This window comes from Apteryx mantelli, chromosome 2 (assembly GCF_036417845.1).
Source record: "Apteryx mantelli isolate bAptMan1 chromosome 2, bAptMan1.hap1, whole genome shotgun sequence".
Lineage (NCBI taxonomy): Eukaryota > Metazoa > Chordata > Aves > Apterygiformes > Apterygidae > Apteryx > Apteryx mantelli.
Window position 1 is genome coordinate 161,415,100 of NC_089979.1, and position 20,360 is coordinate 161,435,459.

Sequence of the window (20,360 nt, forward strand, 5' to 3'; positions counted from 1 at the left end):
TCTAGATGTTGAAAAAAATACACAGAAGAGACAGTCCCTTCCACAACAGCATATCATTTTAATGGACAAATAACTACTATTATCCTCTTTCAACAAGTGGGGGAAAAAAAAAAAAAAGACAGGGACACTGAAGACAAGACTCAGTTGCCCAAACAGAGGTATCTAGAGCTATTTTAAACACCTTAGCATGTCCAAAACTGCTGACAGATATCATATCCCATATATGGAATATCTGTGTTATTCTGGAATATCACCTAGATGCCAGATATATTTAATACCATTCATTTCAGGTGCTGTAGGAGCCTATGTTTCGACAACCAAATTCCATTTTAAATGTCACATAGGAAAAGACTGGCAAAACCATGAGTCAAACCTGGACAGCTGGAGCTACTTCAGTGCCTTAACCATAAAACAATCTTTATCGTGAAGACTGGGAGAGAAGAGATCTGAAAGATGCCTTGTTCTGCCATGAACTGCATGTCTAAATGACCAATTTACTTGCAGGGTCACAACTATCTTCAAGAGGACACTTACCTGAACTCATGATACTCCCTTCTGCAAAGGCAGAACAATAGCTACTGCAAAATCCTGTTCACTTAAATAGTAAAGAAATGTAGTTCTTATACGTATCTTGCTCTGTACATTTGCCAGCGCTGGCCGGAATCCATTCTGCCTCATATTGTGCGTTACTTTGTTGCCTTTTGTAGATACGTGGTTCCAAAGGGATGATCCAGTCTGTCTTAGACAGATGCCAAGTACACCCAACAGAGAGACACAGGTGCCAATGAAGATATAAAAACTGTCTAACTTCAGGGACTTCACTATCTCCAGCAGCTTTTACGGAGAGCTGGGTACTTCCAAGTCCAAATAAAGTCAATCAATGCAGTCCAAATAAATTAAGTATCTAGTGCTTCCACTGAGTATAAACAGACAACAGGAAATATCGGATGCCTTTGTCCACTCAGGATCTGGTCCTTTCCTAGCCCTTTGAGTGTAATGGCAGCATAAGCATGCCATCATTAGGCCATCAATGGTTTCATACAGGAATGAATAAATAAATAAAATGCAAGGTGAAAACAACCTTGGAGCAGATACCAGACCTTTCTCCTAGCTAGCACTGCCCTAGTGATAGGCTAGACTCAGGCTCCCTCATGCATGCCCTTCATCTTCTCCAAGAGTCCTCTAGTGCTGCCACAGGATGGTACAGCCCCAGGAGAAGGAATGCAACGTATGTTCAATGGCCATCACCCAGTGCTGTTGCTCACAGTCCTTCCCATGTCTAAATCTCTGGGCTCTTCCACCTAAATCTCAATCACACCAAAATTTTTAGTCAACAGCTACCTACCTCTCTGAATAGGCCCTCTGAGAATATACATGGGCAAATAAACATCTGAGGTAAATCCAGACTTCTGCAAGGTTAGGCAGTCCTTTAATGGAGCAAGACTGCATCACTCCCTGGGGTATAAATGGGGATTTAAGTGCCTGAAACTAATTTAGGTGCAATTTAACGGTTCTACCCACTGTCCATCAATTATTTCTTCCATCAGGAGTGCCTATGAACAGTCCCACAGTCTAACCAAGGACGTTTTTAACTTTGTTATTATTCAGTGTAAGATACTTCCTTAAAAATTTGAACGCTTCTATTCATTTATTTGATCAGTCCTAGGAAGGTAAAAATTTCATGTTTCGTGCCAAACTATGTGTGTGTGTGTGTGTGTATGTATATATATATATATATATAAAATGTTGTCTACCACATATCATATAGATTTGAGAGCCTCAGAAAAAATAGACAGAGGTACTTCCCAACACGTCCAGGAAGTATCAAAGTATTATATCTTTTTCTTATACTAAATAACTTGTTGAGAGTCCCAGTGGAACCATGGTATGTAACCAAGGGTTGGAAATGTCAGATCATGAACTTCTCTGTCACTTTTTTCAAGTTTTTGGAATGGCCTGAACCTCTCTGCACTGGATTCCACAGATATTTTAACACAGATATTGCCACAGATATTTCTGAGCATGATCAAACTCTTGCTAGAAACGCGTATACAGAAAGATGTCTCCATTCTCCCTCAATTTCTAGTGCTTTCCAATTCCATTTAAATATTTTGAAGATAACCCCTCTCACGTTAAGTTTTGTTTTTCCACTGCCATATGAAACCTGGAAGCTGAAGACTGTGAAAATGAAAAACAGCAAAGAGAGAAAGATTCCCTGCTGTTTTGTTTGGGCTACAAGTTGAAACTTGCCCTTACTACACTAAATTAGCATGCCCATCCCTGTCTGTGCCGCATTTTGAAGTGGATATGACAACTGCATTTTTACTTTGGGATATCAAGGAAACTTGACAAGTATTGTACAGAAAAGGTCTTGATGTTTTGCAATTGTCATTCTTGCATCAACTGCGGCAGAAAAATGTGATCAATTCAAAATCAGTTCTAAAGCTTGTTGCTGACTGAGTATGCATTATTTAATGAATATTCTGCCAAACTTCTTTTGAATCTCAAAAATAACACAAACTTTGATGTTCAGCTAGCTTCCATTAATGCATTCTGTCACAAGCATTGTTCTTAATGCATATGACACGATTAGACCAGCTCTTATCAGTTCTTCAAATAGTGTAACAAAACCATAAAACTAGTTCTCACCAGTGAACTTACATAATAAGATCTAGTATTTTAATTAGATTTTTATAGTTATTATCAAAATATTTTCTGATAGCAGGTGGGAAAATGAAAGTTAGACAAAAAAAAACTTCAAAAGATTTTCATTCTTCCTCACTAAATGGTTGATTTTTGTAACTTAGGAGAGAGACTTATAATAAATTGTGATGGAGGAGTGAGGTAATAAATTTCTAAATTAATATTTTTTTATTTATAAAACCAAATTTCATTATTAAAAATCACTGATGAACCCGTGAAACCTTTTCACGTGATCAGCACAGCACAGAGAATCACATCTTGATAAATAATTGACAAAGATACCTACAGTTTCAATTTTTCATACAGGGGCTTAAATTTTGCTTTAATTCAGAGTTAAAAAAAAACAAAAACAAACAAACAAAAAAACCCACCCTCACTCACTCCTTATCAAGCCAACAATTTAGAGGACATAGCTATTCCTGAAGATACACAACACATATGAGTTATTTCAGTTCAGCCTTATTCTGCCTAGGGAAGGTCAAAGGTGGTATTCAGACCAAAGTAAGGATCACTCCAATATTAAAATGATTCTGAAGTAAGGCTGCTTTCAACACAGAGAAGCTGAAACCATCCTCGGGGTCCACTAAACCCAGGGAATACAGCACTGCAGGTTGATGCATGCAAGAATCACACTGATACATTAACGCATCAAAAACAGTATACATGACTCCTCATCCGAGATTGAAAGCTTGTACGTATCTAATATCAGTAGTGCAAGAGATTAACTGCATGGAGATCAATCCAGTGAAAGGAGATGTAATTGATGCTGCAAAGAAAAACAGTCAGAATTACTATAAAAGACAAATGAAACTACCATATTCGGTAGTTTTGTTTATACATCTAGCAAAGAGAGTGCAGAAGAGTCACTGTTTGTAAATTGTGTAAATCTCTTGATTTTAGCCAAGTATCTTGGAAAGTTCTAATAGCCATTGTAAAATAAATATTAAGAACTTAATTTTGTTTTCAACTGCACAGGACCAACAAGAGGAGGAATACTGACTAAGAAAGGAAGGAATATCAACTAAGAAGTCAGAAGGAATGGAAAAACACCCCTTCATGTCTTCAAATGAAAAAAATATTTTCTGTTTATAAGGGTAGTGTCTACTGGCCCCAACTGTCCCAGAGGCATCCAACAGATGCAGCAGTTTGTGCAGCAGTTTCCAGGATCTGCTTCTGGATCTTCTGGGAGCTTCTTCTTGGATCATTGGAGGACTCCTGCGAAGTCTTTGAGAAATGTCAGGTTGCCTGCTGCTGCTGGGTAAGGATAGCTACAGGCAACTGGGGCTTCCAGAAAGCTCTAGCACCTTCCCCAGCACTGACTGGAACAACCGCCTCGGCACATCAGAGACCTCTATGCAGGCCAAGCTCCTGAGGGGGGTGGAAACAGCTCTCCAGTTCTGGGGCTGCAGGAATGGCTGGGGCCTCTTGCTGGGACTGGGGGAGATGGTCTCCTCGCCTGCAGGAGAGTAGACTGCACAGCATTGAAGGTGATGAGGAGGTTGATCAGATCTTTTCAGAGACCCTGTAGGTGCAAGTGGAGCCTGAACCACCAACTGTACCAAAGGAGGGGCAGGCAGAATCTGTGCTAATCAGGCTGGGACACAGGTGATGGTGAAAACTGGAAGCTAGTGACTTTTGGCACTGCAAGGAAGGCTCTGCTGGCAGATCTGCAACTACAGAACAGGTTCAGTGTCCCAGTTGCAGATGAAGGGCTGGTAGCTCTGTCCAACCTGCTGAGGAGAGCTTTAAACTTTTTCATGGTAGGACCCCTGATATCAGAGTTCCTCCTTTGCTTGTTGAGTAATCTTAGTAGATCTTACCTCTCCAGCCTAAAGGGGAAGGGAGATGATGACCCCTAGTCAAGTGGGTGGACCAGACGGCAAGAAAAGGGTACAGGGTGATGTGGACAAGAGAGACCTTAAAGACAACAGAACAGGACTGAAGGGGGGCCAACTTCAACAGATATACAAAAATAAGGAAGAGCCAAGAACACTGAGAGCAATGGAGAAAGCTCATAATTTTTCTGGGAAATCAGCATGACTGAGTGCATCTCTGAAGTGCCTGTACAGTAATGCACACAGTATAGGGAATAAACAGGAGAGATTAGAGGTCTTTGTGCAGTTGCAGGACTACAGTTTCATTGATAGAGATGTGGTGAGATAGCTCACACAACTGGAGTGCTGCAATGGATGGATACCAGCTCTTTAGGAAGGACAGGCTAGGAAGGCGAGGAGGGGGAATTGCCCTTTATGTGAAAGGGAATCAGGAATTCGTGGAGCTTGAATGACGAGCCAGCTGAGAGCTTGTTGGTCAGGATTAGCGGGCAGATCAACATGGGGGCCTTGTTGTGGGTTTCTGCCACAGACCACCTGATCAGGAAGAAGTAGATGAGGTCGCCTTCAGACAACTGCAAGAAGCCTCACATTTGCAGGCCCTTGTCCTCATGGGGGACTTCAGCCACCTCACTATCTGCTGGAAGGACAATAGAGCAGGGCACAAGCAATAGAGGAGGTTTCTGAAGTCTATTGATCGCAACTTCCTAACACAGATGATTGAGGAGCTGACAAGAGGAGGTGTTCTGCTGGACCTCATACTTAAAAAGAACGGAATAACTGATACTTTGAAGGGATGTAAAGATCAAGGGCAGCCTTGGCTGCAGCAGCCATGAGATGGTGGAGTTCAGGATACTGCAAGAATGGAACAAGGCAAAAAACAGGATCACAGCTCTGGACTTCAGGAGAGCTGATGGTGGCCTGTTCGGTTACCTGCTTGGAAGAATCCAATGTGGTAAGGTCCCAGAGATAAAAAAAAGGTCCAAGAGTCCATCCCAATGTGCAGGAAATGAAGCAAAGGCAGCAGAAGGCCTACATGGATGAACAAGTAGATCCTGACAGAACTCTCATATAAAAAGGAAGGGTAAAAAAGGTGGAAGCAGGGACAGGTGACCCAGGAGAAATGCAGAGACACTGTCCAAGCATATAGTTACATCTAGGAAAGGTAAAACCAATATGGAGTGGAATCTGGTGAGGAACATGAAGGGCAACAAGAAAGGTGAAAGGACAGCAGCTTAAAAAATGTATATATATATATATAGTGACACAAACTGAAACACAGGAAATTCTGTCTGAACATAAGAAAACACTTTTTCCACTGTGAGAGTGGTTGAACACTGAAACAGACTGTCCAGAGAGGCTGTGGAGTATCCATCCTTGGAGATAACCCAACAGGATGCCGTCTTGGGCAACCTGCTTTGGTGACCCTGCTCGAGCAGGGGGGGTTGGACTAGATGATCTCTAAAGGCCCCTTTCAACCTGAACCATTCTGAGATTCTATAATAGTGACTATATGGATTTTTTAAGTAACATGACTTACAAAAAGTATTTGTAACCATATTACCTGCAAAGTAATATAGAACATGCTTAATAGAGGCATAAAGCCTGTTTATTGCAGTTCCGTCCTAGGAACAGTTAATTTTTTTCTAAGGCTACCATTCTTACTAAATCACATGTTAGTGTGTGCCCACAGCATTCAGTTGTACTAAGAGCATGGGGACCTTTTGCCCAGGAGAAGTTAAGGTTCCCTTTGGAAAGCAGGAAAGTTTATGAGAGCTTGTAGTTTTTAAGGTCTTTAGAGACAATCCAAAACTGGCAAAAACTGATAAACCAGATAAAGTAACATATAATGGGCTATAGGAGTGATGACAGAGTTCTATAATCCCAGTACAATCCCCATTTTTTTTCCCTTCTTCTCTTAAATTGAGCATGAAAGAGATTTTTGTCTTGATGCTCCCAGCCTTAAATATATTCATATTCTTCTCAGGCTTCTGCAAGTTTCTTTAGATTTTTGACATTGTACAATTAGAAGTGCAGTGTATTTCCATTTATAGTCTGTGAGCAGGCTATTCACACCTATAATCTTCCAGGGTCCAGCTGAATAAGCAATTATCATGATTCTGGATATTTAAAAATATATACGTTTTAAGAAAAATATGCTGTCATATTTTATATTCTTCAGAGAAAAAAGAGGGTTTATTTCACATCAACAGAAAGAACCATGCCTGCTTGGAATTCCTTGCCCTGGATTCTAATGGGGTTATTTTAATTTATAACTGCCTTGTTACATTAAAGTATGTATCAGTAAATGTACCATTTAGTATGGAACTCTGACTCTGCTTTTAAGTTCTGCTTGATGGATTATCTTGTATTCTGTAACCTAATATCACTGATGGTTATGTAGGGCATCACTATAAATTAGATTATTTAATGTGAAATGATACAGTTTTTCATTTTAAATATTTTATTGTGTTATAGAATGTCTGGCTAAAGAGAGAGCACGGATTAGTTACCAGCATAAAGAACCGGCAACTGGGATTCGGGGTTCTTCCAGTTACACATCACCTGTCCTTGGACAGTGAGCTATTCAGTGAGTCTTTCCTCTTTAATATGATGTTTACGAATAGCAATCATCAACACCTATTAGGTCAACTACTATATGCTATTTAGCTGCTGGAATAGAATCGTTGCTTTTTGAAGCAAAAGGAAACAGTTTTTATGCCGCAAAATAGCAGCTTTCCAAGAACAACAATTGTAACTTCATAAGCACGTATTTAATGGACAGCATCTATCAGCCGTGGCTTTATAAGATGTCAGAAATACTTATGCACAGACCTAAGGAACTAATTTGCATCTTTTCTAGTGGTTAGAGGTCTTTGAAATGAAAAATGCCCATAACAAAGAGATACATGTTTAGTATACATAAACCACAATTGACATTAAAGCAATTTCAATATTTTCAATTTCCATAAGAGTTTTTCTTTTTTTTTGCTCTCTCCTTTTTGCAGTGGAACTCTACAGTAGGACGCTGTACTGTCAGGAGTTTTCTGCTTTTGTGCTACTGCAGTAATATATAATGAAATGCAGTAGCATATAATGAATGATAATTCAGCACTTGCACTACAGTGTAACAACATAGTGAATTGCTTTGTGACAAAAAGGGAAAATGTTCTCACTGAGCAAATCTATCAACACTATGTATCTCTTGTAGGTACATACTCCATTTCCTTAATGCAGGGTGCTAATGTCCACAATATTTAATATATTAGTTTTGTAAGTCCACTGCAAGGTATATATGGCCACCTTCATGCTGTTACTAATCCCAAAAAGCCATTAAGTGACTTGTATGAAGTCACACAGGAAGTCTGTGGCATAATACTGAATCAGACTGTCTGACCTCTAGGCGTGATGCCCTAAACACTACATCATTCTATGTCTCTTACATTTGAACATAAGGGTACTAGCTATTTTTGGACTCATTGGGAAAACTTCTATGGCACATCAGTTTCATTTTTTTCTTTGGAAAAAGCTTTCACATACACACAAATAGCAACAGCTTATTTACAACAATTAAATATATTTTCTTTCAGTGACATTTATTGTAGCATCTTTTCTTATTGTACTTGTCTTACTCTTTTGTTAGCAATGAAACTGCAACACCAAGAATTCTGAAAGGGAAAAGGACAAAACCGTTTTCAGCAAAGGTGACAACACCGATGCTGCCAAAGCTTCCCTTTGGAGAGAAAGGACTGAACGTATATACCCACTAATGCCAAAAGAAATGAAAAGCATGAGCAAAAATAAAAAAAAAATAGGGCACCACTGCCACTGTAACCAAGCAGCAGAGACTTCTCTGAATGAGATAACGGTGGGGATGAGGGGTAACAAGGGGCTGAGACAAAAGTAACTTGTCCAGGTATTCAGCTTGCGTGTAATATATCTCACTGGGGGCTTCCTAGACCCTCTTATTCAGACACTAGGAAAGGGGATGGGGAGGAGAATATGCATTATTATTCTGAAACTCACACTTTTCCCAGAATGGAAGAACCTGCAAAAAGCTGTCAGCTAACTCTGAATGTTCCCCTCTGTGTTTAAGGGCACATATTGTCAGGAGGGGGGTGGGGGGGAACCTTTTCTTCCTTTTAACTAGCAAGATAACCAAAGCAGAAAAATAACATACAGCAGGCTGCAGCTAAATATTGATTCTGATGTCATTGCAAAAGAAAAAGTGAGAGAACGGCAGCTCAAAAATTAATGATGCCAAATCTATGAAATGACGCTGGAAACAAATAGACCTATAGCAATTATACACGCAGCAGATCAAAGGCCCTGCTGGATTAGAAACAACAAGAGATGAGTCAGTGCCTCCTGTGAAAACGGTCCTCCTCACTTGGTATCTGTTCAGCCCTTCTGCCTGGGACTAAGCTGGCATGAAAGGCATGAGTGAGGCAAGCAAAACCCCGCCAATTAGAGGAGTCACTCCAGTTTAGTTCCAGGTGCCATCATTTAACCAGCTTTTCACATCTAGATATCCCAGTTAGCAAGGCAACAGGCTACAGTGTTGAAGTAATTTGATAAAAACAAATTAAATGGATAGGTTCTCACCCTGTGCAGCAGGATCTATCACCCACATTTTTATATGCGAATGAATTCCAACATTTCTCTAAAGTGCATCACACTTTTTAGACAGTAATATCTATAATAACAAGCTGTTTACCAGCATTAACATTCATTGTTTGAGGGCACCTGCAAAGCCCTAACATGTTAGAGCTGATACACTTGCTCCTCCTTTTTCCTGGCATTTGCATTTTATTGAAATTGAGATTTCTTAATGAAACTTCTACACCTGCTGTGAAACATAACTTCTATTACTTTAGAACCAATTATACACTTGATTGCTGCATAATCCATAAAAAATAAAAGGTAGTTGCTGCCCCAAATGTTAACACTTGAAAAGGTTTATTCTTTAGGAACACAGGAGGAACGCATTTTGACCATTCTGTGGGTTTGTGACAAATGCCAGTGCATAAAAAGCTTTTGGCAGCTAAGTACGACTATAATCCTTTTCCTGCATGTTTTGGGTGATTTCAATAAGTAGTGGGAACAGTAAAAGACTGACTGGCCAGGAGAACCACAGTAACATGTTTCTCTTTACTGAGGAATAAATAATATGATCTGTGAGAGAGATTTTTTTGAATTATAACTGTTGCCTATAGAGTTCTGCAAAATTGCTTCCTCTGGTATCTGATGTGTCACTCTTATCATTAGTATTTGTCAAGAGTGTTACAGATTCTGATTAAAAAGAAAAAAAAAAGGAAAATAGCAGCACGGCAGAAATGCTTCTGCCTTTGCCATTGAAGTTTAACAGCTCCTGGGAACAGTGCTTTAATCTTGTCAACGCAGCTAAATACTCAATGCACATAATTAGAGTAGCTCTGTTGTTTGTGCCTTACTTATGACAATAGTGCAATGTACATACACGGTTTGTCCTTAAAGTAAGTATTGCAAACCTGGATGTATTCATTTTGGGGAAACTTAGATAAAAAGTATCCCAAACATTTCAGGTGTTTGGGTTTTTTCTGAGCACTTCAGCTACAGATATGTGACAGACAGTCTCCCTCCTCGAGACCTCCCTGAGTTGAGTCATGCTGCCAGGAAAATCAGGAAAGGAAACCTGCGTCTTTGCTGTTCACAGTGTACTTATCTTTGGAATAAATAGGGGGATCCAAGCTTGTCAGTCGAAGATGTTTTCTGAACACTGAATTTGGGGTGATATTAGCCTTTGTGCAGACAATATTGGGGGAAATTCAGCATGGAAAATTTCTGTGAGCCCGCTGCACGCAGGTAGAACTTTGCTCTAAAAAAGGTAAAGCTGTGAAGCACAGAAACAGTAGAATAGTCCAAGAAGAAAGATTAACAGAAGTTTCTGTGGTGGAATTGAAACTCCAGAAGGAGGAAGTGGGTAGCTGATGGGCCACAGATGCCAAGATCAGAAAAAGAGGAGAAATCTAAGGAATTAAGAATTTTCCAAGGCAAGCACACACAGAACAGGGCAAAGATACAATCTAACGCTCTGTTGCAGTCCTATCATGCCACAAACATCCTCATATATCCAGACAGTCATTTACACACACAAAAAGTGAATAAATCACACTGCTGTTCTGATTTAACGATGGTTTTCCCTCATTCTACAAAGGCATAAATGACGGCTCCTGTCATAGGACAACGGAGAGGAATGGGCCCTCTAATGATAGCCACATTTAGGAAACATGTTCCCTCTTGTACTGAACTTAATGGCTCTCTTTCTATTGACTCTGAAGTTCATACGGATAAAAGTCCGAATCATACACCAGCTTTGTAAGACTTTTAGTTTGTCATGACTTTAGCTAAAATCTGAGAATGGCTGAAGCATTGTTTTGAGGTGTCATAAGGTTTTGGTTTTTTTTTGTATTCTGATCTTCTGACGTAGATTTTCTCAATTCCAATATCTGCTATTATTTATACAGCTCTGTTGGCATGTACGGCACTCTGCAGGAAAGTAAGAAGTCAAGAACAATGCTCTGAGGAGTTCATAATCTAAAAATTGGCATATAATTTAATGAGTAAAGACAAAAGAAAACAAGATAAAAGGAAAACTGCTCCTGGGAAAGTTTCACTGTTTATTCTTAATCACCAAAAATGCAGATCACTCAGACCGTTTCTGTTTCAGACTTTTCTTTTTTGAGTGGTTAGACATGCAAGAGAGAAAGAGGTCAGACATAGTGACCAACAGTTCTCCTAGGAAGGAAGAAGAAAAACGTACAAAGGAAATAAAAATCTGTGGGGCCAAATCCTCTACTCTCCTGCTCTCTGTGTTGCTGCAGTGGAACAAATCAGGAGATTTCAAGGAGAAGGTTTTTTCTTTCCTGAGAACTGGGGTATGTTCAAGGTGAACCCATCACCTTTCTCCCCCAGCTTTTTTGGGAAATGCAGCATGAAGTGGGATCTCAGATTGTGCGCTGGAAGGAAAGGCTTCCCTAGAGTTCCCTTTGCAGCACAGGAGTTGGCACACACTCGTGTAATTTAGTGCAGTGGTAGGGCCACTCTAAAACACTCCAATGTCTACTTTGATGCGTTATCACCTCAGAGCTCCTTTGGCTCCGTAGCACCTAGAACTACCTGTAGTTCCTAGCCAGTTACTCCTCTCAGTCCCACCCGACCTTTTTTCTCCTCCTCTCCTGCAACACAACCTACAGTCTACGTTCAGCAAATGCACATTCACACCATCAAGTTTAAGAAGACCTTTATTTTTCTCTGCCTTTGCACTCAGTGTTGTCCCCACAGAACAGACCCACTGTTGCAAGATATTCACCAGATTCATATGGAATTCAACAGCAATGAGAATATTTAAAGTTACTTGAAATCTGCCAGGTGGCCCACAGAAGGGATATGTACCAAACTCGATGCCTTATGGAATTAAAGTTCTCACTGCATTTTTAATAAAAATCAGTGGAGAGTGGTATCTATTATTTCAGGATTAAAGAATCAAGCTGGGAGTAAAAACAGAAGGCTTTTCTTCTCCTGATTTGTATATATAATTATTGTAAATATAATTTTTCAATTTTGATATGAATATTTTTTCTTTCTGTGTAGGGTTATGAGCCATTGGTAGAGAAGGCAACAGAAGAAGTAGATTGGTGGTCTGCTTTTTATTATGAAAAACGTTAACTCTTCTTTCTGAGAGGAAAATTAATCACATCCATTCAGACTGGTAAAATTAATGTGAATGGATTATCAATAACATGCTTTGAGTCAAGGTACTGAAGGCAGATAAGTTCACAGCAAAAATGTGCTGAAGAAAGGAAGACATACTTTTGATATGTAGAAAATCATTAACACAACTGGGTATTATCTTTCAATTAGCAGACCATAGCTTTCGCTATACATTGTAAAGCTCAGTTTGTTGGACTTAAGATATGAAAAGCTGGATAGCAATAAATAAAAAATATGCCTTTCTATTTTTGCTTTCTTCTGCCGTATCCCAAAGGCAGTCTCTAGTTGTTGAACATTATGTGTTAGCAATTGATTGGACACTATCAACTGACCAGAAACCCAAGGAAGAGAAGACAGTGCTCTTCACAAATGAACGTGTTGGAAAGAGTTTGGTCAGCATCAGACCCCAATCTTTCGTGAGTCAGTACAAACTGCTCAGCAGTGGGGTGGCAGACTAAGGAATTTGAAATGGTACACATAAAAGTTGCAAGCAGGACATGTATGTGCAGTGAGAAAAAATGAGCTTCTTAAAGTCATTTTGCAAAAAGGCAAAGGCCACTGCATCACCACTCCTGTCAGGTTTAAGACTGATAAAGGGCTCAAATCCAATTTTTCCAAAGGAGCAGAGGAGAGACCTCCCTGTCCCTGTATCTCTTACCTGTCCTCCAACCTGATTTGCAGACTGGCAACAATAATGTCTGCTATTGTAGTTTCTTGAATCACCGTCTTTGACAGCTCTCTAGTTAATGGCACAGACCAAAAATCCCCAAGAGAGTGTTGCTTGGAAAGGGACAGGAGAAACGTACAAGATTTTCTTGGACACTTTTAAAGCTCAATTTTTCGTATAAAAACTCCACAAAAGAAGTTGCCCTTTTTTCTCTTCTTGTTCCAACAGAAAGAGATTATTTGGCATGTGCAAAAATTTAATATTGGTTTTGCACCAGGAAATGAAGCCAGGGAATCTGGCCAGGAAATCCTTGCTCTAAAAATGTACAAATCTAAGATGGCAGTGGCCAAGAGAAAAAACACTGGAGATTTCAGGATTGTTGCAGCATGAAAGGCTACATGAAACACGACTCCCTGACTTTTTTTTTTTTTTTTAAAGCATGCTCCAAAAACTCCCTGTAAGACACATCTACTTCTGTGCACTTTGCCAACAACTACAGGGCAAATTCAGGACAAATCAGTTCTAGACAGCTGCATTCTCCACATGGGTCTGCTAATAAATAAAACAAACAAACAAACTCTTGTTTCAAAGTTGGAAGTCTGAAGACCCCTTTGCGAACCAATAATATACTAACTCATACTCTCTATTATAAGTTTGTTGTACGTCCAACTTTGGGAGAAGCAGGTGCATGATCTCAAACAGCTATTCATAAAGTGTTCTTTTTCTACACTTTTAGACACAATTATTTTGCAGTAAATTCATATATTTGGCAATGTTATAAATAAATGACATGATAAAACAACCTCCATATAGATGCTGCAGCTAAAAATTTCCTTTCTTTCTGAAACATAAAGCCACCTGAAGGGACTTGATGCACATAGTATGAGATAAGAGCAAACCTAGCACGGATATATATGTAGGTTAGTTTTAATTACTATTACTGTATAATATTTACATTTCTATAATGCCAAAATAAGCTACATTCATCGCTCAATTTCCATACTGATGGACACAGTATAAACAGCTGTTTCAGTATTATGCATGACTGTAGGTGTGTGCACACAAAATCCTGGTTAACGGGCAGGCACTGCAGGCTTTGCAGGTCCCAGGTTGGGCCATGAGCAGGTATGCGCCAACAGAGACAAGCAAAGGTTGTAATCCCCATCCTCAAAGAATTTGCCACCACAGGGTTCACATTGCCTAAATATTTCAGTATTTTGGATAGAGTTTCCAAGTCATAAAGCTGCCACTCAGGTTTCAAGAAACTAGTTAAAGAAGGACTATTCTTTCTTTACTTCAGAATAACAGCAGCATGTTCTAGAAATTCATTTTAACACTTGTGCTTTCTCTTACCAGCTGTTGCCCTTTTGGACCCCAACCAGCATACTGAAGCTTTGCATTGCTGACCTCAGGGGGATACAAATTCTGGGGATCCCTGCAAAAAGAGAAACACAAGATTTCAACTTCAGGAATGTCCTGATTTAAGCTGATGCAATCCCTCCTTTAGAAATCCACCATGCCCCCTAAAGTGTCTTTCAGCTGGTATCATCTAACATTTAGTGCCGGATTTTGGTAGACTTTTTATCATACAGCAAGCACGATATAGTAGCAAGTGTTGGTAAGATCAAGCATTTAGTTGACAAATTCTGTTTCTTATTAATGCAAAGTTAAACAGGTCAATTCTACCGCTGACTTGCCTAAGCCTTAAGAATTAGTCAAGGGATGGCAAACAAAGTAATTTTGTTTATCAACACTTTTAAATTCACAAAGGATAAACAGTAATTATATTTTTGAAACATACTGCCTCAAGAAAACTATGATTTCATCTTCTTCACCCCATGGCTTTTCGGCCTAATAATTTTCCTTTGAATACGACAGCAGGACAGTTTAACATCTGTATAACAACTGATTTGCAGCCTGGTTTCCAAAAAGAAAAAAAAAGCTCCTATTAATACTGGATATCTCAATCTTTAAGAAAATAAAATTGAAATACTTTTCTTGTGCTTTCATTCATTACCTTAATTTTCTTGCAGAACATCACTGCAACATAGCAAATGCAATATAGAAAAAGGGCTTCTTTTTGTAAATGTCAGGGCAGCATAATGTCATTTTATCACATCACAGACAACAAATTCTTCCATTTCCTTGATGGTATTTATACTCAGCACAAATAATTACTTTACATATTCTGAAGTCACATTGCTACAACTCTGTGTATAGTAATATTCGACAAACAAGAACACTAATAACACCCTTATATAGTATGCCTCATTAGCAGATCTCAAACTCCTTCAGAAAGGAAGGATATATCATCATTGGTCTACAGATAGGAATAACAAAGTATTTGAGGCCAATATCATCCAAAGATAGAGAAAAGAAAAGAACGTAACTCTGCCTAGTCTTTAAGCAAATGGCCTCTACTTGTGTAGTGTTTATTAGTCATTAAAGGCAATGTTTTCTGAATATATATTCAAAATAGAACAAAAGTGAGTGCAGTAGTTAGACACTAACTGAATTCTGTTCACTGTATGTGTTGTGACTGGTGCTGTACCACAGTTATGCGGTGCCTCTGCTCCCTCGGGCAAGATCTCCTCCCTTCACTGGTCATTCCCACTGCATCAGGCTTGTTATAGCAAATGCAAGGACAGCAGCAAGATGATTGTTTAGAAGCAGATTTTGTCCATTCTTTCAAAGGCGAAGAAAATAGCTTTTCCCATGAGTTCTTGTCCAAAGGTCAGTGAGAACCAGGGCAGACCCTAAGCAAGGAAGGGCAGACCTCCAGCTGAGGTCTGATACGGTGGCAATACTAATGCTTACAGTATTCCCCCTTCCATCGCACCTGTGCTTGGAATCGCAACTTCTGCACTCCTGCTAGAAAGTACATATCCATGGTTATTAATAATAACCCATTATGTCTGTGAGGCCACTGGGAAGTGCTCCGTGGGACTGATTAAGCAATAAAGTGCTTTCAATTGCAGGTTCAATGCAGAAGAGATCCATTAGAAATCTGGAGGGACAAGTGCGGTTTGCTGAAGCATCAATTCTTCAAGTTTGAACACATCCCAGGGCACTGAGATAGCTTATGCCTACACACAAAAAATGTCACCTAAAACTGCTGTTGCTTAAATATAATTATGTCTTTTTCTTCTCATGCTGTTTAACAATAAGGTGTTCTTTATTGCCAACCTAAAATCATTTTTGTAATATATAGATAGACCAGGCAACTGTCATACTGAACTCCTGTTAACACTATTCCACAGTATTCCAAAATTCCATTTCCACAATAAGAATAGCCCTATAACTTTTTCTGGATCTTTTCAAGCTTATGCATTATGCTACAGTATGCATTATCTACTTAAGCTTCAAGTCAGCTATTCCTGTAAAGACTCAGTCTGTTTGATTTTAGCCTCTCTTGATTACCTCAACAGAGAGTAACCTCTCAGTGCAGGAGAAAGAGAAAGCCAGTAAATCAAGTAAAACAAAACAAAACAAAACAAACTCTTATGAGAAAAAAAAAGTACTTCACTATTTGTCAGATGAATTATTTAGTTGTTCTTCTACTACCCATGGTAAGAAGAGGTGCAAAATATTACAAATAGAAGGGAAAATATCATTCCCAACTAAACAGATTAGACAAATTGCAAGAATTCAAACCTGTAATGCTTCAGATGACACAGGTGGAGCTAAGGGACAGACATACCAATTACATCCAATAATACAGAGCAGAGCCCAGACAAGTCCTGTCAGTTCTGCTCACTGCATCATCTTTCAGAAGAGGAAAATTCTAATGCAATGAGAAATGCTGCATAAAGCAGCTTTGGTAGCTGATAAGGTGAAACACAAGTCCGAAGGAAGAGCCCTCCATTCAGTCTAACAGAAAAGAGTCCTGTTGCAGACAAAAAAGCAAAGTCATCTTCGCTTTCCCTGATATCTCTCTGAGGAAAATTTTAATTGCATCTAGAAAATTAGTTCTTAAATTGTTCAGAATGGCTGGGAAAATTCTGTTGTAGCAAAATCCTGTTTGTTTGCATCAAAATCTTTTGATAAACATGAAGATACAAAAGCTGACTGATGGAATTACATATTGTCTGGAGGCATCTGATTTAAAACTTGTTATTGCAAACTACCTTCAGATTCAGCGAAAAAGAGCAGACAGTTCCAGATCATGATGTTGACCCTCTTACTTAGGTAGTAGCTAGGCATCCATCCTCATGCTCTGAGTTATTCTTTTCCACCACTGAGTATAAAAGCAGTCTAGGTTCCTAGCCCTCCCCCCATCTCTCCCCTCACAGACAGGTAGCCCTAAACATTTTCCTCCTGGTAGATTTTGACTTGTTTCTCATTTCTTTCTATGGGCTGAAGAGAATCCTCCTTCTGAGAGTACCACTTCTCATTCTCCCACCTGCGGTGAACTCTAGTGTCACACACAAGCGGACTGACAACATCCTTCCATGCCAAGCCTGAAACGGCACAGCTGTCTAGTGGACTTCAGAGAAACTGTCAGAGGGTCTGTATTAGCTGTGTCCAGGAAAGAAAGAGCTGTCAGCAGCCCTTAAGGTGGTATGAAAATAGAGTTCACCTATTTGTACACCCTACCGTGGAGGAACGGATTCCTACGCACTTATTCAGGCTACCGTGGAAGTAGGCAATAATTCAGTCTCCTTTCATTTCGTTTGCACACTTCTTGCCAGTGCCAGGAAGGGTGAAGAGGAAATCCAGAAAGAGGTCTCCACGGCAGTGCAGACTCCAAGTTCAGAAGAGCTGAGCCTGCTCAGGCCAAATTCCTCCACGGTGCTCAGGCTTTGAGGACCATAGGGAGTACCCAGAGCCCATTTGTCCCTCTTGTGGCTTCCCCTGACTCTGAGAAATCTCTGTTTTTCCTATCGACCCTCCCAGCCCAGAGCAGACCCCGTCACAAGCCCACTATATCACACCAAGGAGAGAGTGGGCAGGAGGAGGTGGAATTGCCCACACAGATGCTCTAGGCAGTTCTGGCCAGTCCTCTATTGTTCTTTCCCCAGGAAAGCTTTTAGTTACTCTCCAAATATTTGTCTCAGTTTGTGGATCACTATCACACACTCTTAAGACTCTCTCATACTCCTCTGGATCTTTAGTTCTCTGCGATAAAAATACCTCAGAGGGGTCAGACCAAACACACACTGAAATCCCAGGAGCACTCCCCCATTTTTGAAGTGCTGCATATGTGGCATCTGATGCCAGCCTGACTAGCCAGCTCTGCCTGGGAACCATGTAACCTCTGAAAAACTACAGCCCCTCAAAGCTACACCCTTGCTTCTTCCTCCAAAACATCCTGCTTAAAATTCTTAAATATTTTTTCTTGGATCAATCAATTTTATAGGCCATCTCGGCCTCTCCAAAGAGCCAGTGCTCCTCACAGATCCTCATAATTAGGTCTTACTTTGATCTGAACCTTCCCCTTGTGAGCTCATTTGTGCAGGATGTTGGCTTGGAAATGGGTTATTTTGAAGGTAGTCTGTATATCTTCTATAATTTAGTTTGCGTGAAGAACTAGGTCCACCGCATCTTTATACTACACTAAAAGACCTTCACCTTCATCTCCAGCCAAAGAAATGTCAAGATAAGGCCTTATTAAAGGTTTTCTGTTCTTTCTTTCCTCTTTTAAAATGATTGATTTTAAAGACTGGGCAAGAAGGGGATAGTAGTGTTGTTTTAGGCCAGACGTAAGACGGAGCAGGTGCTCTATAAACTCTTCCATGTTAAGATGATATTGTCTGGAGCAAAGGCTGTTAAATTGTTCTAAACAAGGTAATAATTCCAGCAAACAGAATTGGTTGTAACATTCAGCAGGGAATACTTTTGTCTTTCACCCTTCCATTTCCAGTTCATGAAACATTATCGAACTAGTAAACTGAAAAATTTACTCATTTAGATGAAGTTTCATGTCAAAAAGTCTCCCCTCAAAATTTCTGAATAAGCAAAATTCCAGAATGTAATTACTGTAGCATCTACCATATCATTTTCACTTGTAATTTGGATCAGAACTTCTATGTAGAAAAAGCCAAGCTAATCAGTCATACCGGGTTGCCTATTTTTGACCTTAATAAAGTATCATGAGTAATAAGGAACTAGTTTTAAAGGGATTGTATTTCTTTTTGTTGAAATTTCTACATCTGTGTTTTCTCTCTCCTGATATTTTTTCCTATTTTAAAGAATACCAATTTCCCTTAGAGTCTTCATGACACAATCTCCCACTTAGCGCAAACATGACAACGTGTTCTATATTAAGTACTTTCGAAGCATCTTAAAAAAACATAGAAATTTTCCACTGTAATTGAGGGAGGGGCTCTTTTTACTTCAAGAATACCAAGAAAAATATTTTACAATGCCAGATGGAGAAAAGCTTGAAACTGAAAAAAAGCAGTTAAAGTCTGGAAAATGGTATGGGCTGCTTTTCTATTAGTGCTTGGGTCTGTTTTAATAACTTTTTGTTTTAATTTCAAATACAGAATTATAGTGTTTGGATAGAATTTCTTTTGGAAGGCATATAAAGAACTGGAAACATTATGATATTTAAGAGTTTTTGACATACGATAATACAAAAAGCGAACTGGAGATAATTTATTAAAAGAGATAAAAGGAAGTAAAAAATATATGTTTGTAAGTGAACAAAGAACCATAGATAATGACTTGGAGAAAGAGGGTAACATATCCAAGAAGCAGGAATACCATTTCTGGAGGAAGGAAAAGGCACCCTTAAACGATTAAATAACTTGTTTACTTCAGTATTCACAAAGGAGGAAAAGAGACAGGTGCCATTAAGAAAATTGCTTCCCAGGAGATACACAGCCCCACAGAGACTCATAGCGAGATAGAACAACATACAGTACTGATGGGAATCAAAGACTTGCCAGAACAGATAATCAAGAAATTAGATTGTCAGAAGATGCAACTAAAAGTATCCCTCCCAGAATTCTAATATAAGAGCTTAAATAGATTAGGAAGGCTCTTCTGTTCAGGTTCATTCTCTATTAAATATTTAATGCATACTTTCACACATGCACATATTTTCCTTTTAGCACTTCTCAATGACTAAAAGTAGAGGTAGGTAATGAAGCAATTTGAAGTTATTAATCTCAGCTACAGGTACACAACAAATCTGTCAGATATTCTTAAAAACAACGGAGCTCACCCCACATTTTGTCCAGAGATGAATTAATTCCATGGATTTAAAGCATAAAGGACAAAAAGCAAAGGAATCTAAAACACGTTTACCCCTGATTTGACAATCCAGTCAGATTCAGCCAACAATATGAGCTCAGGGGTCTATTTGATTATAGTCTGTCTGTATTTGTAAAGCATCTATCAATGTAACATTTGATACTAGACCTGCAAAATCTTACAAAATACTAATAGCATGTTAAAAT

General features: G+C 39.3%; 1 protein-coding gene across 1 annotated transcript in view; it reads right to left on the reverse strand.

The window, feature by feature from the left end:
* Nucleotides 1–20,360, reverse strand: part of DPP6 (dipeptidyl peptidase like 6) — a 438,719-nt gene that overhangs the window by 99,376 nt on the left and 318,983 nt on the right. The window contains exon 7 of the mRNA XM_013943645.2: nt 14,308–14,389. Coding sequence (XP_013799099.1) covers nt 14,308–14,389 — 82 coding nt within the window. The remainder of the gene's footprint in view (nt 1–14,307; nt 14,390–20,360) is intronic.